Genomic DNA, 25,765 nt, shown 5'->3' with positions numbered 1-25,765 from the left:
TATAGCAGGCCAATGAACCGGACCACCACGACCAATCCAATGGTGTCCAAATGTAACGTTTAGGTGTTGGCAGACGTCATTGGTGTAATGTGGGGGAGCCCCATCATGCTGGAACCACACTGAGCGGCGCAACGACTGAGGAACATGCGCTTCTTCAATAAGTTCGGGCAGGACTTGCTGTAGAAAGATCAAGTATGCCCTACCGTCCAGACGAGGGGGCAGAAGGTACGATCCAATGAGGTGGTCTCCAACAATGCGGGCCCAAACATTGACAGAGAAACGGCGTTGAGTTGCACGTGTTCGCGTACCATGGGGATTCTCCAAAGCCCACAGAAGGGCGTTATGTTGATTGAAGGTTCCCTCTCTTGGGAAACTTGCCTCATCCGTGAACAATACGGACGCAGCAAATGCGCTGTCTGCCGCACTCTGTTGAAGAAACCAAGTAGCAAAAGTCCTCCGGAGTGGATAATCCGCAGGCTCCAATGATTGGACGCGTTGCAGATGGTATGAACTCATTTGGTTTGTTGACAGTATCCTCCATACAGTGGATTGGGAAATACCCAATCGTTGGCTTATCGCTTGAGTACTCGTACTCGGATTGCCTTCTGCAAGACGTAGGACATTCTCCTCATTGTCTGGCGTCCTCGTAGTTCGCTCTCAATTCATGGTACCTCTCGTGAAACAACCTGTCTCACGTAACCTTCTGTGCACACGTGCGAAAATCTATGATGAGGAGCACGCCTGTGCGGGATATGTTCCTGGTACAAGCGCAGAGCGGCGCGCCCGTTACAGTCCGCAGCTCCATACGCGAGGTGCATGTCGGCCAGTTCAACGTTTGAATACTCGTCCATCCTACTGCCTCGGGTACCGGTTCGCAAATGCTGACTTCCAGCGGGTTCGCTGTTCACGCGACCTCCCGTTCAATGTCCCCTACCGCATGACGAAGGCATTTCGTACCCTGCAATGCTATGTGATTCCCATTCGTCTTTGTGGCCCCTACACCTCCTGCAAGTTTATCACAGTGGTAGTGAATCACCCTGTATATATTTTTTCTTCTCTTCTTTTCTCTTCGCGTTCTACAATCAGTCACATGGTTTTTTTTACTCTCTTTCCTTTTGCGTTCTTAAGGGTTGCTTTTTATTTTTTTATTTTATTTTTGTTTTTATATCATTTTTTGTTTTTTTGTTTCGCGTTCTACAGTAATATCACATTTATTTTATTTATTTTTTCCAATCTCTCCTTATTGCGTTCTTCAGGGTTGCTGTCACGCTTTTTTTTTTTTTTTTTTATTATTATTTTTATTTTATTTTATTAATATTATTTTTTTGTTGTTTCGCGTTTTACAGTGATATCATTTTTTCTTTTTTTTTCTTTTGCATCACGGGAAAATCTCTAAATTTTTTTTTCTCTCTCCTCTGGAGTGGGCCCCTAGAGGAATCTGGTCCACCTTTTGGCAACATCAGGTGGATCAGAGTCTCGTATTGAGACAGTACGTGTTTAGCTGGGACTGGCCCACCTTCCTTCCCGTGGTGTGGACGAGTACCCAGAATCATCTGTCCAGGTGACTGATGCTTCTGGGTAGCCAAGAGGCCAGAACAGAACACACATAATACACACAAACCTACGTCACACACACATCTGGCCCATTTCATACTGTTCTTCACAGAGATACGAGGCGGAGTTGAACTAACGTTCTAGGAGCCGCCCCTTACAAAAACACATTTCCACACATGTCCACATGTACAATACCCCTGTGACCTCCCTCGATGAACTGGAGCTCAATAGTTTCTGTGATCGAAACAGTTGAACTGCAAATGCTGGAGAACAATTGGAGGGAAATCGAATGTCGCTTGGACATCTTACGTGCCACGAAAGGCGCGCAGGATGAAGTTGTTTATTATTCTGCAGTATTGTTTCTAGAAGTAACAAAACTTTCAGAGTTACACTTTCATATTCCGTAAGCAGTTTTATTTTGTTGTTTCCGGTTTGAAAATTATAGGCCCCAACAATAATTTAGAATCACCCTGTATTAGGGTTACCCGGTAAGTTATTACATAAACCCACGTGTATTGTGTCTGTAAATTGCGTGTGTTCTCTGGTCGATTTCTCTGTTTTGCTGGACGAAAAACTCCAGTTTCTGATGAAAAAAACTTCCTAACTACGCCTCAACCGATTAATTCAGCCACAGAGTGAAGAAAGCCCATTAAAGTTCCCTTCGTCATCGACGGGATTCGAACCCGGGCCTTTTCCACACGGGGGGGGGGGGAAGACGGTGACGATACCACTGTGCCACCACGCAGACCTTATACAGCCAAAACAAAAAAAAAAAAAAAAAACGTCCACAACGACAGATCGAAGTTTGTTCCATCAATCAACCACCTGCTGGCTAAAGGCAAACTTCTGCACATATATTCTGCAACCGTCCTTCATCAGTCTGAATCTGTGCCCCCTCATGCGCGCAGTTCGAGCAAGAGGGGGTTAGTATACACAGTTGGTACGTTAATCTGGGGTTACTGCTTTTTTGTAAAAAAATAGGTGCTGGTACTCATTCTTTGCTATCAGGAAAAATTGAAATTTAAAAGGATATGAAAAGTACTCTGAAAAAAAAATTTTTCCTGATATTGTTAATTTAGTAGTAATGTTCTTAGAATAAGAACTACAAGGTGGGGTGATGTCGACAACCCTTTTTGCAATCCTACTTGAACCATTCCTCGCAAAAAATCCAAATTTTAGTTCCTTCGCTGATGATCTAAAATTCTTTATCAATTCAAAAGACCCCAATCAGATACATGAAATTAACAATGAAACCTCCAATCAAATCCAACAGTTAATTGACGTTTTACAGCGAGCTGGACTCCAACTCAACAATGCCAAGTCAGCGCACATTACAATCACAAAGAGGAAGGTCAAAAATGACATTGAGTTATGGTTATTGGTGACTCACCAATAACCATTGAGTTATGGTTATGACCATCGTACAATAACCTTCACATTAGAAAGGAACTTGACAAGAACAGCTGCCGACAGGCACACGCTAAATAGATTCGCCCTAAGCAAGGCAAACTGGGACACCTTCCGAGAGACTCTACGCACAGCAGGCCAGCAATACCTACACACACTGAGGGAGCAGGAATGCGGGAGCGAAAACCCGGAACGACTCCAGAAAGATTTAACAAAAATAATAACAGAAGCAGCAGAGAAAGCCATGAAGAGAAGAATCCCCATTGCAGGGGCCACGCCCTGGTGGACTCCAGAGCTCACACGAATGAGGAAAATAGTTCAACACAGAAGGAAACAATTTCAGAGGGCTAGGAGGAATTGGCCGCAACAAGAAGTCACTGAACTCAGGAACCAATATAGAATCGCTAGAAATTGTTATACTGAACAGATAAAGAAAAACAAAAGAGAATCATGGGAGAGGTTGGTACAAGGGTCAGGAAACAGCAACCCCTGGGGGGTGGTATACAAAATTACCACTCACAAACTCCCCAGGGGGGAAGTCGTGACAGCCACCAAAACAGCACAAGGAAATTTAACCATAACCTGGGAGGAGTCGATTGGGAACATCCTGGACAACATCCTTCAGGAGCTGCCAACAACACTAACAGATGAGCAGCAGGCTATCTGCCAAGCAAACAATTCCTATAATAATGACCAAATAGAAACCCCCTTCACCTTAGAAGAAATTCAGGATGCAGCAAGCCGCGCGAAAAATAAGAAATGCCCTGGATTGGACCTAATTGAACCGGAGATGGCAAAAGAAGCAACGGAACATATACCTGAATTACTGCTAAAACTATTCAATTGCTGCCTGGAAGCAGGTAAATTTCCACTACAGTGGAAAAAAGCAAATTTAAAACTGATCCTAAAAAACCCAACAAAGCCACCAGAGACACCTAGTTCCTACAGACCCATAGCCCTGCTACCAACCCTCAGTAAAATATTCGAACGGCTGCTACATACAAGAATCACAAGGCATTATGATGAAGCAAATCCTAACATGACAAAGCAATACGGATTTACTCCTGGCAAATCCACTATCGAAGCAATACAGAACCTCCTCTCTAGAGTCGCCCATTGTAAAAGGAAATACTTCCTCGTCATCGCAGTGGATTTCGCTGGGGCGTTCGACACCCTCTGGTTGCCGAGCGTCTTGGCGAGACTCAGAGCTGCCAACCTTCCATTGAATCTTTATTATTGCATGAAGGATTACCTGGCTGATAGAGCAGTGCAAGTTACCACACCATATAAATGCCTCAGTCGCCCAGTCCACAGGGGCTGCCCCCAGGGTTCTGTCCTGGGGCCGCTCCTGTGGAACTTTGTCATGGACGAATTCCTCGCCATGGATCTGGGTGGTGTGGAGGCCCAGGCCTATGCAGATGACTTGATCTTGACCATCGAGGCTGACAGCAGATCCTCCTTAGAAATCCAAGCAAATGATGCCCTGCAAAAGCTGCTAGATTGGACGAAGCTACACTTGCTCAAACTAGCACCCGACAAGACAAATTCGGTGCTGCTAAAAGGTACGTTAGACTTAAGGAGACCACCACAAATTAAGATTGAGAACAAAACAGTTAAGCTGTGCGAACAGATTAAATACCTAGGAATAATCTTGGACAGAAAATTAAATTTCAAACCACACCTAGAATATATTAAACAAAAGATAAGAAGATACGCGGCCCTCTTCGCTAGAGTCACTCGCAGGGACTGGGGACTCAGACGTACTACCCTGTCTTTGTACTACAATGCTATCTTCATCCCTGCCATCACATATGGCTCCCCTGTCTGGTACGCGAGGGCGGCACTAGAAGTGAATAAACGGATCCTCGAAACCATTCAGAGGACCATCCTCCTTACCATGTCGAGAGCAACTAGAACAACTAGCACGGCTGCCCTCCAAGTCCTAGTAGGAGTTCTACCCCTGGATCTCGAAGCTACCCGCTGTGGTCTGCTCTACCATCTTGCCAGAAACACATCGGCTACGATGTATGACCTCACCACTGACATCACTAATGACCGCAACTATGAGAAGAGAAGAATCACCGACCACCTCATCCAGATTTGGCAGAGGAGATGGAGCAACACAGAAAAAGGTGCAGTGACCAGAAGATTCCTCCCCACTGTCACCAAGCTGTACCCTAAGGCGCCAGTGTGGTTTCACCCTGGTCGAAATACCACCTTTCTCCTTACAGGACACGGCCCGTTTAAAGCTAAACTTCACCAACTTGGTATCATAAATAACGCGGACTGTCCCTGTGGCAACCCGGAGTCCTGGAGACACTTAATGTTTGAGTGCGATTTGTATGACGACCTGCGACTACAGCTAATAACGTCAATCCAATATATCCCAGACAACCAAGAACCCAGACTGCTAGACACTCAAGAGGACTACAAGGCACTCAGTCAATATGCCCAGGATCTATTTTCTAGAAGGAAAACAATGATAGAAATATACCAAAGGCAACCCAACTAGGAAGAATGCAGGAGGTCAAACAAGTAATAAAAAAAAAAAAAAAAAAAAAAAAAAACACAAGCAATAAACTCACCATACCACAGAAAGACAAGACTTGAGGATGATTTGAATGGCCTACTATCGACCCAAAACTGCACTCCCTTGTGCGGTTTTTTTTTTTTTTTTTTCCGGGGAGCGGGAGGGGAGGGGGTATTTGCTCTTCTCCTCTCCTCGCCTCCCCATATTTTCACTCTGGTGGGGCATGGGCATGCCCCACTGAAAATGTGGGGTCACCTCTCTATCCGACCCCTCTTCTTCCTATTTCATCCCCCCAGTCTTCACCCTACCCTCCCAACACTTTCTCTTGTACAGCGACTGCCCCAGATGTCCAAATTTAAATCACATCAAATTTTGCCCGACCTTTTAGGCTCTCTACAAATAGTTCTTTCAGCGTAAAACCCCACGCAGCGCTTTCTAAATGCAATTTTACTTAAACCGATAACTCCAACTTAGCGATAACTCCAACCTTTATTTTAGGTCCTCGTCACCGAAATCCCAGGAAAGTAAGTGGCAGGACCTGCCAGAGTATAATTAGTCTCTTGGTACACCCGGCCGGCGTCCCCGTCGCTAGGTATGGTAACGCCGGGTCCCACTGGGGGCCCGGCGGCCAACAGGCCGGATGAACAATGGGCACAACAAACTACATACCACATGACCCATACATTATTTTTAAACCTCTGGCATAGACAGGGTACTGTCACTCGATACAAAGAACATACGCGGAGATGGGAGAAATCCCCGGAGCCGTCAGACCCTCAACATACCTATACCTATACCTATTGGTGAGTCAGTCCCCAAAGTTTCATTTCATACTGACCTGGGACTAACGTGGGATGAAGACTTAAATTTCGAGAAACACTTCCAAAAGCCAAAGAAGAAGACCTATGCTGCTTTCTGGGCTAACCGCCAAGAGCTCGCAGGCTGTCACAACACCAGACTGATTGGACAATATATTAATAGATGTCTCACACCCATACCACTATATGCCTCAGAAATCTGGCCCTCTTCATCTACCTCTCGATGTAATAAATTTCTATCAATGGAATATTGGATTCTGCGGTGGCTGAACCGTCTGGGAGGGAACCCCTTCACAATCTCGAAATTCATTCTCCTAGTCAACCTAGGCATGACCTCCTGGAAGCTAATTGTCCTCAAAAAAAATCTGTCAACGCTTACCAAGCTGCTAACTCGCCATATTGATGCCCCATCAATAAAAGATATCATCGCACCAACAAGAGGAAGAAATAGAAGCCATCCCCCACTTAGGATGAAGCTATCAAACTTGGGCTCCCTAAAAGGAATGTTCCCATGTAACACCATGGAACACTTCAACATCTTCTCCATTAATCCGATAAAGTTTGAAGTCAACAAAACCTACAGAAGCCAAATTATAGACCAAATCTGGACTAAATCACCAGGATTGCTGTGAAAATTGAGCAGTTTTTATTAGAAATTTGATGATATGATCAAATAAAATGCAATAATGTAATGAATAAATAAATCTGTTATGTTAGTTACTGATAAAGAAGTCAACCTATGTATTTAACTCTTCAATTATCAAGATCTATGTTAATTCAAAGGGAATACATTTAGTAAATGTATATATCTATTTAATAGTTTTTATTATACAATAATTATATTGTAAAGAGCTGAAAATTTGTACAAAAGTGTATAATGTATATTTTATAATTTCTGTATACCCTTCTAGCCCACTTGCTGTACAGGGGGTGAACCTTGTGTTAATAAACTGATAGTAAATAAAAAAAAAATTAGTATATTAGCACAGTTTATTAAGCATAAATTTATTATTCAAGTATATAAAAAAATAAGTAAAATGTGAGTAAAATAAGTAAATTGGTCAACTACTGTGAGCCGGGCACTCAGGATGCAGGGGGGGTCCGGAATCACGAATGGTCGTTAGTGTAGTAAATAGTCTCGTACTACTCGTTAAAATTCTGCTTCTTACGGGTACATATAATCAATAAAGATTTGCATTTCATTTGAGATGACCATTAATGTTCTTTTCTATATGTATAGTAAGTAATAATAATATTGCACAGCCAGCAGACTAGAAGGGTGTGTGTACACAGACTAAAATACGCAATGCGCATAATACAATGTACTTTATATACAAATATAGACACACTGGCCAAAAAAAAAAAAAAAAAAAAACTTTATTCTGTGTCTAATAGGGCAGCCTTTGTTTCGAATAATAGCAAATGTGCGGCGCGGCATTGATTCTACAAGGTGTTCTAGTGGCTCTTGTCGCTTAGCTGTGACAAAGTCGAAGAGAGGAGTTTGTTGCCGAATAGCCCTCTCCAGCATATCCCACACATTCTCAATATGATTGCAATTAGGTGAATGTGGAGAACAGGGAAAGTGTCACGTTTTCCAAACCATTCTTGCACGATTCTCGGAGGATGCGCTGTTTCATTGCCATCCATAAAGTGGCCGTCACCTTCGAGATTAAAGGTGTAACATTGGGGGTGCAGTAGATCTGATATAAAATTCAGGACTTCCTTGATGACATTCGACCTTCCACCTGTATCAATGAACTGTCCGCCAACAAAACATTCCCAATACCATAATATCACCTCCAGATTCGTGGATTTTTTTTTTTAACCAGGGAAGCAGAGCCATCGTTTCGTGCAGTTCTCGCTACTCTCCGCCTACCATGAGCACAACACAAATGTATCGTGATTTGCCTGACCACATGACTTTCTTCCATTATTCCACTGGCCAATCACAACGTTCCCGACACCACTGCAAGCGGCTTTTTCTGTTTTACTCTGAAACTGGGGACTGAGCGTGCAGGCGATTGCCAATTTTTTCAATTCCCTGCACATGGTACTGATTGAAATGTGGACATGTGTTTATGTAAGGGGCGGCTCCTAGAACGTCAGTTCAACTCCGCCTCGTATCTCTGTGAAGAACAGTATCACTACAAATGGACCAGATATGTGTGACGTCGGTTTGTGTGTATTATGTGTGTGTTCTGTTATGTTCTGACCGCTTGGCTACTCAGAAGCATCAGTCACCTGGACAGATGATTTTGGGTACTCGTCCACACCACGGGAAGGTGAGCCAGTTCCAGTAGATGGGACACCTATGGTCTCAGAGTATGAGACAAAAATAAAATAAAATAAAATAAAAAAAAAAGCCGAAAGGAAGAGAAAGAAATGAATAAAAATAATTAACTAAGATAACAAAAAAATAATAATAATAAAAAAAAGGAAATAAATAAATAGAAAAAAAAAATATATATATATACTAAGTATGTATATATATATATATATATATATATATATATATATATATATTGGTTTTTAGCATATATACGCAAACATGCATACGTATATATATCAAAAAGTGAAAAGGGAAAAACCAAGGGGGGGAAGACAGAGATCAAGAAAAGGGTAGATCTTCCAGTTGTGCAGCCAGTAAGAACGGCAGCATAAAAACACTTCGGTGCCTCCATCCGGATGGATTTGATCAACCTCGTATCACTGGAATCATACTTTTCCTTAGTTCAAACACTTCTTTAGCAAATACCTGGAACATCTGAAACTTACTACAGTCTCTTAAAAATATGGCTTCTTCTCCTGGAACTATACTCTCAAGAATTTCACGTATCGCTGTCCTGGCATTGTCATATATTCGACAATCATATAGTATGTGCCGCCAACCTTCCCTGGCCCCGCAAAAACAAAGGTCCGTGTTACTAATGTCCTAATGCATATAATTTCTCATTCATTGACCCGTGCCCTGTTAACAAAAATGACGACTGTAAACTGGGTGTAAACCAATTGCGAACCTTTTTATCATTCAGAAAAGTCACTTTCGGGATAAACAAGTTGGTCACTCTTCCAGTAGTTATGGTATCCCATCTTGTCTGCCATAAATTGATTATTTCATTCATACATCTTTTCTTTTCGCCTCTGCAGTCAGAGCGAATATTTATCTCTATACCAAAAAAGTTCTGTAGGAATTTCCCTCTTAATACGGTAGCAAAAACCACGATACAACAGATGTAGATCCAAGGGTAGCGCTGCGGCCAACACCTGCAGCGCGGCAGTGGACACCGTTCTGCACACTCTTAGAATACCAAGAAGCATGATGCGTGGTATGGAATTTAGTTTAGCCCGAAACGTAGCTATTTTAACTCTATGGAACCAAGCTCCAAGCTTCCTATAACAACGTACGTAGTTATAGGAAGGAATTGAAATAGGGCAGTTCGGGCTTAGTTGAATTCAAAAGTTATTTGCTGCACACTAACTGTCCAATTTTTCGGTACAGATATCTAATAGGGCCGCCTTTGTTTCGAATAACAGTAAATGTGCGGCGTGGCATGGATTCTATAAGGTGTTTTGGTGGGTTTTGGTCTAATTGTAACCTTAGAGTACGACGACTTCGCTCTTCAAGTACTGTTTTTATCCAGTTTACGCCTTTGAGATGTGGAAGAGCTGCTTGCTTTCCAGTCATTAACATGAGTCGGATGCTTTTGATAAACCAGTTACGTCTTTCGTTTCTTGAATCGTGGTTCCTCCTAAACGTGCACCATTAGGACCATTTTCAATAAAGGATAAGATCATTTTCAGTGGTCTGATAGATCAAGCGTTTCCCCATTCTTGCTTCAGATTACTGCAGCCGAACAGCCTGTGCACTGTTATATTCAACGAGGTAACACGTCATCACTCCAACGTCACAGTTTTCTTTGCATTTATTCGAATTTCTTCTGTCTGTACCCGTATTAATACAAAGGTTCATACTGATTTGGCTAATGCGTGTATTTCATATTGAATAAAATTAGACATAATATTTCATAAGCGGTACATTGATATATACATATTTTGTGTCCATTACATTAATATCATCTTTTACTAAGCTAATAACTATTAAACAACATGGATACAAAATTAATATCCATTGTAGTAACTACATCCGTTACTAATTAGCTGGTGTCATTTCGTTTGTCATGTCATTTTAATCAGGGTTATCGCCCATATTATTGCTTATTTTCAAGAAAAAATTGCTTCATTTCGTGGTTTCCATCATATTTCGTATCGGACACCAAATGGACGTCATTAGTTTATCTTTTCTTTACGGTTGATGTCATGTAGGGATATATTGTTGTTCCTGCGCTATTATTCGTTTCCTGTCAGCTCGGTCGTTAGTATGATGATTTGATGGATTTTTCTGAATAAGGTTATATTCTGGACGTTGTATATCTATATGGGACGATCACTGTTTTAACTTATTTTAGTTCATCTATTGTTGTGGTCGGATTTTAGCAGGGTTTTATTTTGGGACGGCACGGCGTACCGGCACCTTTATTAACGGTGACATTTGGATGCAGTGCACTCGAAATTTGTAATATTCCATAAATTGTTTACCTACTATTCAAATAAGCTTAATATTATTTAACTAAATTTGCATTTTTCACTGTCTATTGTTAAGATATTTTCTGTATAAAACTGTATAACCGTTTTTATAATTCTAAATTTCTCTGTTTATATGGTCACAGTACCTGAATATTCGAATGACACTGACATTTTGGACAGTGTCAAAAAAAAAGAAAAAATTCAAATTTAAGAACTATTGACAAAGAGATGACGAGAAAAGGAAAACGAGGACAACGAAGGTATCAATAATTCTAAACATGAATTGATGGCATTTGGTGAAAATGAAGTTAGAAAATTGTCAATTAGGTTACAGTTAAATGAAACAGATGCAATTCGTGGATTTTGGGGTACCTAATTGATAAGACGGTTTCGGAAGAATTGAAGCATTTGATGGACGCTCTGAGTATGATACCAATTTCATCGAGTGAGTGTGAACGCGGATTTTCACAAATGAATCTGATCGCCAGCCCAACCAGAGCTTCGTTGATGACAAAAACAGTTTCATCACTACTGTTTGTTAAAATCGCAGGCCCATCGCTGACCCGCTTCGCTCCAGCAAAACATGTCGATTCGTGGCAACTTCGGAAACGTCATTCAGCAACCGACACACACAAAGAGGAAGAAAAGAAGTCGGCATAGTATGTCGGATGAAAACTTAATAAAAATTTGGAATATTCTGCAAAAGCTTTATTATGAAATTATTTTTACATATTATTTTTAGGGTCCGTAGTCTGACGAAGAACCCTTATAATGTCACTCGGTTGTCTGCCTGTCCGTCTGTCACAGCATTGAATCGCTGGAACTACTCAACCTATTGACTCGAAATTTTGCATGGGTTTGTACATCATGTGGGCCAACACAACGCCATATTGATCGTTGTGGACAAAACTTTTTCTGAGAAATGGAGGGTAAAATGTGGGGGGGACACAAATGTTGTCGAAAACCTATAGCTTATTATACACCGTTGGAATGAGTTCAACGATTAGGTTTAAAATATAATTTTAAAGTATTTTTTTAATTAAAAATGGCGGCGCCAGCCAGGAAAATGTGAATAATTTTCGTGGCCCACCCCCTCTGTTTCCCTCGCTAATGGAGCTAAAAATTTAAAAATCACATTAGCTATGGGATATTCGATGCTTATCAAGGGAAAACTGTTCCGATTAAAATCTATCGTTTACGTTTTGTGTTAAAATAAAAAAAAAAAAATTATTGCACTTCGATAACGCTCTTCTTTGTACTAAGTAACTCTCCTTTTGGTGACAAAAAGGTTGCTAAATAGTTGGTTAATAATTCTATAAAGGTCATTTATAAATTTTGCGAGGAGAAGTATTTTTTTAACAATTTTTAAAGCCGGAATTTTCCCGGCAAGGAGGTACTCAGAGAGCCAGTGTTGAGGCGACAGTGGCGGGGCAGCGCCTGCGCGGAGTCTCGTACGGCCATCACCTGCCAGTCACTTCTTCCACCCTTGTCATTCACAACTGGAAAGATTCAAATAGACAATGTTTTCGTTAGTTCCTCAGTTTTAGGCCAAAACTCTCTATTTGAGATATTACATTAATGACCATTCGTGACTACGGACCCTGCATCCTGAGTGCCCCATCAGTAGTTGACAAATTTATTTACTTATTTCACTCACATTTTACTTATTTTTTATATACTTGAATAATAAATTTATGCTTAATAAACTGTGTTAATAAACTAAATTTGTAGTTCTTATTCCAAAAACATTACTATTAAAGTAACAATATCAAGAAAATTTTTTTTTCAGAGTACTTTTCATATCCTTTTAATTTTCAATTTTTCCTGATAGCAAAGAATGAGTACCGGCACCTATTTTTTTTTTTTTTTTTTTTTTTTACAAAAAAAAAAAAAAAAGCACTGGATACGTGTATCCCATGCATTTTTTTTTTCTCTACCACTATTCTTATTAGTTCATCTGACATCCATTTAGGTCTAAAACCTAAACAGTATTTCTTAGTTGGTATGAAAATCTAGTAACTTTCAAGATTGATTCCTTGAATGTTTCCCATTTAGAATATTTCGTTGGTAACGTCATCAGTTGGATCCACTGTGTACAATTTAAAAACTGTCTGAGACCACTGTTGTCATCTTTACGAAAGCAAAAACTCTCAGTTTACCCCTGATGGTTAGTTACATCTTTAAGTAAATTCCACCACACCAGCACACCAGCACGCTGTGATCACTGCCACCAAGTGGTTCCTTTATCTGCAGATTCTTAACGCATGGAGAATCACCGCTGATAATCAGACAAGAGTATTACTCCCTCTAGTTGCCTCTAGAATATGCTGCCTCTAGAAACAATCATCCAATAACTCCACAAAAATCTTGCTAGTGTGCGAATGACCAATCCATAAGTTTCAGTTAAAATCCCCCATTATATGATAATCTGGTTTATTGTTTCACTTTATTTCTCTGTACAGTTGTTCGTTGTACTCATCAGAGTCATTAAGCCTATAACTCACTCCTACCCTCATTTTAGCTTTCCCAGTGTTTAAGTCACATCAAACTGACTGAACGTTGCACTGTCCATCAGTGTCAACTGGATTCACTGCTTTATATTTTATGTGTTTCTTAACTAACAGCATAACCTCTCCTTCCTTTCTATTCTGTCTATACTTTCTATACACATTGTACTCTTCAAATTCCAGTTCTGCATTTCTTACATCTGTGTGACACCGCGTCTCTGATATCCCAATAATATCCGCCTCTGATGTCTCCAACAGCAGTTCAAATTTACTTTACTCCTAGCATTGGTGTATTTGCAAATATATATGTACCTGTTCTTACTCTTAGTTACCCTTGCGCAGCCCATGTGTTTACTTGTTCCATGATGACTCCCAGCAGTTCTTTAAATCCCCATCAGCTTGTTTTCCAGACGGCTGTTCATTCCAATAGAAGCGGTGCAAGGATCACTTTCACCTCTGCCTGCAGCTAATGTTAATCTATTAGTCTCTCCCAGAAAACAGAAAATTGACCTCAGAACACATGCAATTTACAGGCAATATACACGGCGCAACATGGCCTTAGTCTCGCCGATGCTCCTAAAAAACCAAATAACAACAACGAGAATTTAGACCTTGTATGCTTATCGTATATGTACTCTTAGGTATACACTGAAATGCCAGTTTATTAGGTACACTCATGAAATGAAGCGCTCGTTCAGTAATCATAGCATCAGTTATTAATACTATATTATTACCATTGACATACCATTTATAACCGGACACCTGCTTATCTACAAATAATCTTTATTTACAGGAAAAATAATAATATATGATGAAACATGACGGTATCTGGGCCTTACGACAGTTTCTAGTATTTTTTATATGCGACACTGTCCACTAGTTTTTGATATACGTCCTATGATATTTTTCGTCCTTAAAAGGAGCGACCAGTTCAATTCTGTTTTTTTCGAGCAGTCTCTCCTCACACGCACCGGACGATCCGGTTCCCAGAGGTTCGCTACAGGATTAAGGATAAGGCTCTGTCTTGGCCGCCATTCCTACTTTTCAACGCTCATGTCCTTAAACCAGTATATCACAACTCGAGCAGTATTTGGTGCAAAATGGCCTTTAGTTGCCGCTGCACAACAGCGAGCAGTATGACATGGAGTATTACTCTGCTGTTACCGGTATGGGCTTTCTCCGACGTGATGCCACAATGTAGGTAATTATTTTCGACGACCTTATGATGGACCTCATCATTCACGGTTCTCTTCGAAAGCCTGAGTATATTTATAGTTGTCTGACATGTGGTGCTTGGCTGGGACGTTATCAGCCATCAACGGAGAGGTGCCTGAATATTAATGGTTAGGTAGTGTGGGTAGGTATGTTGTTTTTTGCAGTTCATTGTGAGAACAAGGTTTAAGTAACTTTGAACGTGAATGTAATGGTAATTGGCACCAGACGCGTCGGTATAAGTTTCTCGGAAACTGCATCTTGCTGCAGTTTTCACGTACCGCTGTGTCTCAGGTGTATCGAGAATGGTTCAATAACCAAATAATGTGAGATGCCAACGGGGACTGACAAGATTTGTGCAAGTTAACTGGAAAGCTAGTCAGTCAAATAACAACCCAATATAACAGTGGTAATAAATAAGATGTTTCAAAAATCGCAGCTCGTCTTACCTTGTTACGGATAGGACATCGTAGCCGAACACCGAATCTGGTTCCACTCCTGTTAGTGAAAAACCAGTAAGTACGGATGCAGTGAGCTCAGTAACGCATGTACTGGATAACGGAGGATTTGCAAAAATGTTACTAGGTCTGATGAATTCCAGTTTCTGCAGTTTCATACTATTGGGAGAACCAGATTATGGCAAAAACAGCATGAGTCCCTGGATCCGTCCTGCCAGGTGTCAGAAATGCAGACTGATGGTGGCGGGGTAATGGTATGGGGAGTGTTTTCGTGGTGCCCTTCATGGTCTTTCGATATCAGTGGAAAAACATTTGGATGCCATATTTTATTTGGAAATTCTCTCTGACTAGGAGCATCCCTTTATGGATGCAATGTGCAAATTCATCTGCTACTAGATTCTTCCACTGGGATAATAATGTTCCATGTCACAAGGACAGAATTGTAAAAAACTGGTTGTAGGAACATTCGAGTGAATTCAGCTTACTTGTGTGGCTTTTACAGTCGCGAAATCGCAATGCAATTGAGCATCTATATGATGAGATAAAACGAGCTCGTAAGAATAGACATCCACAATAATATATTTGCAAAAGCTGTGGCAAACATTTGAGTAAACGTAGACCAGCATCCTTCTTTCGAAAGAACACTTTCGACAACTCGTTGAGTCCATGTTGCGACGAATCCAGGCAGTTTTGAAGGCCAATGTAGAAACTATGAGATAGGTTCACTTAATAAAGTGGCCTCAGTGTATACTGTTCCTATAACATAAGCACGTTACTAAACAGTCAATGAACATTATTCTCAGTATCTTCACCAAATTTGAGGAAGAAGATATAAAACGAAAGATGAAAGAGACAATAAAACTTAATCACTAAATCCTCTGTGATCGAATAAAAGATAAAATAAATGAAAATCTTTTTGTAATAGATAGTATTTTAAATATAGATTAAATTAACAAAGTGAAAATCATTAAATAATCAGCCATTCCATTTCACCTAAACTATATGATTTTTACGAGTTTGTTCTCCAAAAATGGACCGAATGGTTTTAACGAGCCCAGATTTTCCTTTTGATAAATCTGAGGTCGTTAAAATCATCAGTCCATTTATTATCATTATTCTTTCTTTTTTGTTTCAATAGTATTGAAGACAGTAGCTGTTATTTCTTGTTAGATAACAGAAGAAATAGTTTTACTAACTCTTGTTTATCAGTTTCTTGGGGCATATAGCCTCAAGGTTCGGATATGTTGCTCAGCTGCTTGTATAGAAACTTATGAAGGTTCTCATATGCAATTTTATTATGTACTTTTGATATGTTTCCAGGTATTATGCTATCATGCATCCATTGTCATCGAGATGGACGAAATCCAGAAGCACGATGATCATCGTTATCATTTGGGTATCCGCTGTAGCGTTGTCTAGCGTTTTGCTTGTTCACGGAAGGGCAGAAAAATTCAAATGGAGTGGTCAAGAGTACTACGACTGTATGGAGATCTGGGGCGATGTTTCTGGAAAGGTAAGTGTATGTTGCATGGTACCAAAGTAATACAGATTTTTATTAAAACTGCATGCTACGTGCACGGTGATTTCCTTCATGTTGCATTTCGTATTATGAGATAATTAAAACATGGAGGTCAGCACTGCACGATGAATTTGTGTGAGTTGCTTAAGAATATAATTCTGGAAATAATTAAAATATGTAATACAAATGGAATTCCGTGAAATTATTGCATTATTCCTTACTTCACCATATTACTTAGAATAATGGCTTTTAGTGGTATAATCTCTGATATTTGAACTGAGAGAATTTTTAGGGGAACAAGAACAATTATGCCCTCGAAATTGTTCATACAAATTTGTAATAACTGTGTAGTAATCTTTGCGCCAGTATTAAGAGAAAGGAAAAACAAAAGAGAGGATGAAGTATATTCTTTTGAAATGTGTTTCTCTATTTGAACAGTATAGATTAAAATTCAATTATCAACATGTTAAACTATAAAAGGAGATGAAGGCAGACCATAAAAAAATCAAACAAACCATTCTTTCCAAAAAAAGAAAAGAAATTTCTCGTTCTGTTGTCGATGAAAATGATTTTCGCCTGGAAGAAATATTTGAATAACAATTATGTTCTACCGTTTTGTAACCTAGAATCATTTCTTTATGATTTACGATTTTTTTTTTTTTTTTTTGTTTGTTTGGCAGATCATTAAATTCAAATTAATTTTGCTATGCTGTTTATTTTGTTGGAGAGTACTTCTTAAGCTTAAAGATTAAGAGGAGCTCTTCAGATTCAGATGGAATTGGTTTTCTAAATATTTATCTCTTTTTTTTCACCCTTTGTCATACTAAAGCGAACTTATTTGAATTTGACATATTTTTACAGAGTTCCATTTAAAATCTTTTATTACACCGATAAACAAAGGTTCTTTCTTCGATTAGCTTTAACAATTCTAATGGAAATTAAGGCCTGTACCAAAAATGCCATTGGAAAGCTTGCGTCACATATGGTTTCTGGGAAATAATACCTTTATAAACTTAAAATCTATAATTTAGATACGCATTTAAATCATACCTTATTTAATTTTTATTGCGAAATTTCCATCCTTGTTGTATTATGATTGAACAACACAGAATAGTGCGTTGAAAGAAAAGATTAAGCAATGCCTTTCCCCAGCTGTAGAGTCTTGTTGCTTATAATAAGTAAATTATTTGTTGGTATTAATGCACAGAGAATCTCATTAGAGGCATGGTTAGGAGCAAATTTCAAAATTCTGAGTTATAATGCGAGATACAGTTAGGGAAGAAAGTTAAAAGAGCATTAGAATAAGATTGAATTCCAATGATAAGAATACCTTAGTCACTCTGCGCTTTACGCGGATTCATTATAGTGTGAGTACTGGATTATGCAATCCAGTTTGAATTAGTTCCCTAAAAAATCAGCGCTCGCATCACAGACTACGATATTTTTTAATGGGAGCGCAACTTTTGTGTCAGAGATAATGACCAAGTTATCTGATATGAAAAAAAATCTCAGTATAGTTAGGTGAGGCAACTCAGGTTGAAATCTATCAAATATATTGCCAATTATCATCGTATTCTGTCTGAATTATGTTTATTTTTCTATTAAGATGGCTATCAAACCGAAGAAAACAGTTATATAGTTTTGTGGCTCTGCCTCCTCCGATCTACAACCCCTTAATCTGGCCATTGCCGATCATTTCTGTCTAAGAACGTTAAATTCTTTGTGATCTGGTTCCATCTAAAACTGAAGTTCACTTCTCATATTCACTTTTTACTCTTAAATTAATTCGTACTTCTTTTGTTAATGAAAACTGATTTACTTCTTTAAATTGAAACATAATGAAATACTCTTCTATTTACGCAAGCTGATAATCTAATTCATAGAATGGTACCGTAAGACCAAGTTTCTGCAAATTGCCTGTAAATGGTAGGAGAGTAAATATCCATGAATACACTAACACAGTTGCAAAGTTTGGCATGTTGTCTGGTAGTTGCATAAAGTGTAAAGTGTGTTTAGGGTCTAACGGCACCAGGGGTTTCCCCCATCTCCGCGTTGCTTTCATTGTAGGGGTGCCAGTCGGCCAGAGATTTAAAAGTGTGTAGATATTGTATACGTATAGTGTTATGTACCGTTGTTGTTCTGGCCATTTAGCCGCTAGACCCCTGCTGAGGCCCCACGTTGGCCACACTCAGCCCCGTGGAGGAAAGCCAGGTATACCAGCATTATAATTATTTACTCTGGCAGGTCCTGCCACCTAATTTCCTGAGATTTCAGTGGCTAGGACCTTAAAAAAAAAAAAAAAAAAAAAACTTTTAATCTTTCGCATCGGGGGGGGGGGTAAGAGCGCTAGGATTTGAAAGGCTGAAACTATTGGCAAACAGTAATTTGGACATGATTAAATTTGGACGTGTAGGGCAATCGCTTGTGTACAGATAGAGTAGGGGAGGGAGACTAAAGACAGGGGGAGAGACAAATATGAAATCAATAGGGAAGGCGACCCCAATAGGTGTCAGTGGGGCATGCCCATGCCCCACCAGAAGGAAAAATGGGGGTGCCGAGGAAGGGAGGAGACAAGAGAACAGGCACCTCCCCCCCTTCCAGGGAAGTGGAGTGGAAAGAAAGCCAGGAAAGAGTGCCCAGCTCGGTCGCCAGTTGGCGCACTGGCAGCAAATCTGCTGTTCAAGGTGGGGAAAAAGATATGTGTCCAACGAAACAGTCGGAACCAGTGCCCCGATATCATTCATTGGCTGTGTCCATCCAGGTAGGTTGAGGTCAGTCACGTTTATGGGTTATATTCCCTACCAGGGTAGTGTCTCGTGCAGTGTCTCTTTTGCATCCCGGATGGGTCTGGTCTGTTGATCCTTTTTTCCATCATCAGGGAGGGCGGTCCAGTGCCTTTTCCATCCAGTGAGCCCATCGTTTCTGTGGTGTGCATCCTATTCAAGTAGGTTGGTAGGGTCAGACAATTTGGGTTTCAGCGCTGGTGTATTTGCTCATAGTCCGGTGTTGTCGAAGTTTAATGTCTGCTACAAGGCATACTGTGCCCTTAGTTCCTGATCGCAGAACAGGTTCTTCTGGCAAAGAGTTCTTGTGCAAATCTGGTGAGGTACAAAGTACAAAGTACAAAGTATGTTGAGGGTCAAACGGCACCAGGAATTTCTCCCATCTCCGCGAGTGTTCGCTGTATCGAGGGACAGTACTCTGTCAAGACCAGAGATTTAAAAGTGTGTGGACCATGTGTTGTGTAGTATGTTGTGCCCATTGTTCTTCTGGCCTATTGGCCGTCGAGCCCCTGATGAGACCCGACGTTGTCCGTACTATGCCAACGAGGAGGCTGGCCAGGTGTACCTTGAAATTTATTATACTCTGGCAGGTCCCGCCGCATAATTTCCTGGGATTTCAGCGGCTGGGTCCTATAGAAAAAAAAAAAAAAAAAAAAAAGATAGATAATCGCGGTGGTATAATTGCAAAATCGCTATTAAGTTGGTATGTGGGGTTTGTTCCCCGAAATTACCATGGGATTGTACGCTAAAATGACAAGTTCTAGAGGCCTAATGGGGCGGGCAATAATTTTGGTGCTAATTTAAGTTTGGATGCGTGGGGCTTTCGCGGTGAATAGTCAAAGAGAAGGGTAGGGAGACTGAAGGCTGGGGGGAAGAAAGAGAAGTAAGGGGCCGATAGGGTAGATGGCCCCTGCAGTCAGTGGGGCATGCCCATGCCCCACCAGAGGGAAAGGGGGATGGCAGGAGGAGGAGAAGACAGCGAGCCATCTCCCCCCCCCTGCCAAGGAATAGGAGTGAAAGCAGGCTGGTCAAGGTTGCCAGCCCAAATCGCCATATGGCTAGGTGGCAGCAATGTGCTGCAATCATTTCTCTGAGCCCTTGCATGGTAGTATCTGGGAAGGTTTCCGTGGTTGTGTAGACATTCTGCTGGCCTGCACGGCATGGTTGTTTACTGCAGTGGTTGAGGCTGTGGGAGCGTCCTTCTCCTTGTGAAGAGGTCCTGGGCCAGCTGCGCGAATGCCTTGTATGTGTCAACTTCAGTTATGGCGAGGTCTTCTTGATTACGGAGGTTAAGCTGTGTTCTAGTAATGAACCTGCAATAGAGGTCCTCATATAGTGGGCAACTGTACATTAGGTGCTCCCACGTTTCACGTTCACCACAGAGGCAGAACGGTGTATCACTCAGTCCAAATCCTTGTAGTTTGTCTCTAATGGCCCCGTGTCCCGTCAGCAGGTAGGTGGTGTAGAGTCCTGGTGAGAGCCACGGTGGATAATTCGGGTATACCAGCCGTATTTTGGGTAGAAATTTTCTAGTTATTGCACCTTTGCTGGAGGTCTCCCAGCGGGCCTGCCAAGTTTGTTGGAGGTAAGCGGAGAGACGGCTCCTTTCTACTTTGGGATCATTTGACAGATCTATGGTGTAGTCGAGGCATGTTGCCGTTCTGCCTTTGGTCAGTTGATAGAGTAGCCCATGCTTAACAATCTCCAGGTCCAGAGGGAGGGATCCCGTTAGAGCCTGGAGTGCGTGGGTACTTACAGTGTTACATGCTCTCGAGATGGTTAAGAGTATGTGTCGCTGTGTAGTCTCCAATTTTTTCCGGTTCACTGCAGTGGTAGCCTTGCGATACCATATTCCAGAAGCATATGTAATCGCTGGCAGGAAAATAGCTTTATAGTAGAGGCTGAGGGTTTTCCGCCTCAAACCCCATTCCTTGCGTGTGATTCGCGCAAAAAGTGCGGAGTATCCTCTAATTTTCTTCCGTAAGTGCACTATATGTGGTGTAAAGCTCAGGTTTTTGTCTAGTACGACTCCAAGGTGCTTTAATTCGGTGGTAAGCTTGATTGTGTTACCTTGTATCTTGATTTGAGGGGGTCGTCTGGTGTCTAGGGCTCCTTTTAATAATATAGATCTTGTCTTCGAGGATGAGATCTTCAAGTTATTGTTGTTAGCCCAGTTCTCTAGAGTTTCTATTGCTCTGTTGGCGGTGTTCTCCAGTTGCGCCCTAGATCCCCCAGGCAGCATCAGAACCACATCATCCGCATAGGCTAGGGGAACGACGTCGCCGAGTTCCAGGTTCAAAAAGCCATCTAGAACCAAGTTCCATAGGAGTGGGCCCAGGATTGAGCCCTGTGGGCATCCTCTGAATACTTCTCTTGTTACTGAACAATATGGTGCTCTGACTGTCACGAACCTATTCGACAGGTAGGATTTGATGACTTGATACAGATTTGATGGTAGGTTGGCTTTCCGGAGTCGGGCCAGGACGCTTGGCCACCATAAAGTGTCAAACGCCCCAGCAAAGTCTATTGCTATGACCAGAAAGTATTTCTGATCTGAGGTAGTTGCAGCATTTGTAATATTTTCCAGGACATCCAAGGTTGAGCATCCCTTCCTAAATCCATATTGTCGGGGTGACTGCAAGCCGGCTGCAGTGTAGTGGATCCCTATTCTGTTTCTTAATAAGTGCTCAAAGAGCTTGCTCAGGACTGATAACAGTGCTATGGGTCTGTATGACCCCGGAAGGTCCAGTTGTTTGTTGGGACTTTTGGGAATGAGGCACAAGTTTGCAGTTTTCCAGGCCTGGGGGAACAGGCCTTCTTTGAGGCAGTAGTTGTATAGATTAAGAAGCACCTCTGGAATGGTTTCGACGGCTTTCTTGACAATCTCTGGCTCCAAAAGATCAGAACCAGGAGACTTCTTGTTTCTAATCCTCATGGCAGCTGTTTCCAGTTCAAGTTTGGTGAAAGGTTCTTCTGTTGCAGTCGTGTAGTAGGTTTCATTGTCTGCACAGAGGGTTATCTGCTCTGGGGTAGAGGGGGCAAGATGGTCTTGAAACATGGTATCCATGATGTTAATAATTGTTTCCTGCCAGGTCCGGGTATAAGTACCCTGCCGTGTCCTCGTCGCTGGTATGGTCTCACCCCTGGGGAGTTTGTTTGTGGTTACTCTGTATACCACACCCCAGGGGTTATCATTCCCAGTGGTAGAAACAAGGTGTTCCCAACTGCGCATCTTACGCTGGCGAATGGTTGCCGTGTATAGGTTCCTTGCATCTCGGAAGTTCTGTCTCAGTGCCTCCACTTCCGCTGCCGGCTGGGAGCGCCTTGCCCGCTGGAAGAGTTTCCTTCTCCTGTGCACCTCCTGCCTAAGCCTCTGTAGCTCTGGAGACCACCAGGGTACAGCCCCCGGGGTTGGGTTTTTCTTTTTGATAGAGGTGTTGGCAGCTTCAGTGATGAGACCAGCGACCGTCATCTGATGCTGATCCGGGCTGAGTCCAATGATGTTCAACGATTGGGCTGCTGTGGTCAGTGTGGCTTGGAAGAGTGGCCAATCCGCCTTCTCTATGGCATATCTTGGCTGTGCCTGCCTCACTGCTTGGTGTCGACTAAGGGAGCGCTGGAGCTCAAACGTGATGGCCCTGTGGTCCGACGTGGTCCAGCTTTCTTGGACGGTCCAAGATGTTAGGTGGCCAGCGAGGGATCTGGTAGCCAGAGAGACATCGATTGTGGCCTCCCCCATCGAACTAGAGAACGTTGCCAGATTGTTTGGCCGGTTGAGGACTGTGTACGGACTATTTGCTAAGTAGTCTTCAAGTTGTTGCCCGTTCTGTACTCCACGTCTATCCATGGTCTCGCTGAACCACGCTGGGGACCTGCAATTCACATCCGCTCCCACGACAATTTTACTGTTTGGGAAGTCTGTCTGGAGGCTCCTCAGATATCTGGTTACTGGTAGTATATCTTCACCTGGGTGACAGTATAGCGATACCGCATAAAATTCACCCAGGGGCGTGATAATATGGGCACATGCAGCCCAGGATGTGCAGTAGTTGGTTAGTTTTGTTGCCGTTATATTTGGATTCCGAATCAATATGCAGGCCCAGGGTGTTTCTCTGTTATCCTGCACTATCTTATAGGCCAGGGGGTAACCCCTGACCTCCTTGCGATATGCATATGGCTCCTGGAGGAGGAATATGTCGAGATTTGCCTCGTTCGCCTTCTTTGTGAGCTGCGCCGCTACTATTTTGGACCGTTGTGCGTTCAGTTGTATGAATTTAACCCTGTTGATGTTATAGGATTTAGGGCGTGTGGCCATAATCTAGTCTCATTTGGAAAGTGCTCTTTGCTTTACAGTACACTGGACATTCGTTATCCCTAACTGAGTGCTCTGCTGGTAGTTTATGGAATTTGCAATTTACACAGGTCGGCGGCTTGTCTTTATTCGGACACGTGTTGAAGTCGTGGCCACGTTCTGCACAGTGGCCACAAGTGGGTTGGGTTTGGGCACAGGTATGAGTGGTATGCCCAAACCGGCAACATCTGAAACACTTAGGGACAGCAACGTGTTCCCTAAAGCGGTGACTGCCCCAGTTTATAAACACTCTGTCGGTCTGGCTAAGCGTGACCCAGGCCGCTGGTGACAACTCGACGACCCAGTGGCAAGCATTTCCTGTTCTGGCTTTCGTCTTGAACTTGGGAATAATCAAGTTGGCGGGTTCTTCTTCCGGATGTGCGTGCTGGAGGTTTCTGTAATACAGTTCCTCCTGGAGAGCAGTTGGTGTCAGATCATTGTCGAGGTTATATATTCTGATGCTAGGTCCTTTGCGTCTAGGGTGTAGGGCTTCAAGTCCGAGTGTTTGAATCTTCTCATTTTGTAGGATTTTTGTTGCGTCCTCTTTTGTTTGAGTCTCGATGATAATCCCTACGTTTCGGGTCTTCCTTACCGATTTTATTTTGGTATCTCTGAAGTCGTCTGCCAACTTTGTGACCACTAGATTTTTGACCTGTTCGCTGCTACTGTTTTCGTCTGTGGAGGTCGGGCGCAGTATTACCAAATGTGGTGTTGGCAGGAGGGTCCTGCGTTTCATCGCTGTAGTCGCAGTTGCAGTTGGGTCAGCAGTCGGTCGGGTCCTCAGCGCTTGCGCATACGAGGGAGCGCGCTGTGGCATTTGGTCTGCTCCCACGGATTGGAAGGCCTCCAGTTTCGCTTTAGCTGTTTCGCACTCTAGGTTGGTTTGTAGTAGGACTGTCTCCAGCTTTGTCCAGATGGACACTATTTTTCCTCGAAGTCCAGTAGTTATTCTGTTGCTGGTATCTTTCAGAAGGTTCTCTAACGTTGTTCTGAGGGCGAGGGTCTTTTCCAGTACCGTCCCCTCTGGGAGAGTCGGATCTAGCGACTCGCTATTTTCGTCCTCCTTTACATTGTTGGTATTTTCTGCTTGAGAGCAGAGGATGTTCTGACTTCCTCTTGTTCCTTGCTGGCTTCTTGTCTCTCTGTCACTCTGTTCGACGACCTGTTTTTTATTATTTTTCCGCTTGGGTGCGGAGTTCGTTTCCTCTGTATACTCAAGCTGCACAGTTTCCAATAGAGTACTGCCTGCTGTTTCCTGCGGAGCAGTGTTTATTTGGGCGGTGTTGCTATCAGTTTCTTGTGGCATCTTGAACCAAACTTCGGATTACCGAGCTATTCCAGATAAACGAATGTAATGCGTATCGTTGTGGAAAGTGATTCACAAGATTGCAAATAGCGTTGACTACAAGTTCGTAGCACAAGTCCAAGCCGAGATATGGCGTGTCAAAGTTTCAGCTAACCCCCGCAGGTCACTGAGGAGGGGGGGGATAACACCAGGGAGCTGGGACTACCTTTAGTAGGTTTTGGGTCAACAAGTACAACGGTGGTGTTAATTCTGTCTATGGTGCATGGTTATTGTGTCTTTAAGCAATCGTGTCTTTAACATTTTAGGTTCCACGTGGGGTGGGTGGTGGGGGAAGCACATTAGAAATTTAGAAATCATTGTTCAGTAGTGGTAGTGAACTTCTTCCGTTCGATGACTACAGGAGAAAGTATGCAGCAGTGGGTGGGAGTGGGGGAGAAACAATCACTAACCCTGTCGCCACCTGACCTTGCCAGGAGCTTAAGTGACGTGTTGCCTAAAGCAGAATATCACTGGGTTCGGCTGCGTTGAATGAACATTAAGCTTGCTGTTGGTTTCGACTGTTAATTAACTGGAATATACGAATGCTTAAAATTTAGATTAAACATATTTTCCTTAGCAGACACTACAGGTTCTAGTTCTCAAAAGCTTTCTGTTAAATTGTGATTCAATATATAACACAGGGGGTCACCCTCCCCAGTCAAGAGTGCAAGTTCAACCGCGGTGGCAGGGAAATAAG

At 42.2% G+C, this 25,765-nt stretch overlaps 1 protein-coding gene across 1 annotated transcript in view; it reads left to right on the top strand.

Moving 5' to 3' along the window:
• The window catches only part of LOC150081734 (RYamide receptor-like), a 183,531-nt gene that overhangs the window by 120,946 nt on the left and 36,820 nt on the right, over positions 1-25,765 (top strand). Inside the window, exon 2 of the mRNA XM_090380299.1 lies at positions 16,391-16,583. Within this exon, the coding sequence (XP_090236425.1) occupies positions 16,391-16,583 (193 nt within the window). The remainder of the gene's footprint in view (positions 1-16,390; positions 16,584-25,765) is intronic.

Source organism: Mastigoproctus giganteus, chromosome 8, assembly GCF_048544385.1.
Source record: "Mastigoproctus giganteus isolate SK-2022 chromosome 8, ASM4854438v1, whole genome shotgun sequence".
NCBI lineage: Eukaryota > Metazoa > Arthropoda > Arachnida > Uropygi > Thelyphonidae > Mastigoproctus > Mastigoproctus giganteus.
The sequence above is the reverse complement of the archived record's forward strand: the minus strand, read 5'-3'. Positions and strand labels throughout refer to the sequence as shown.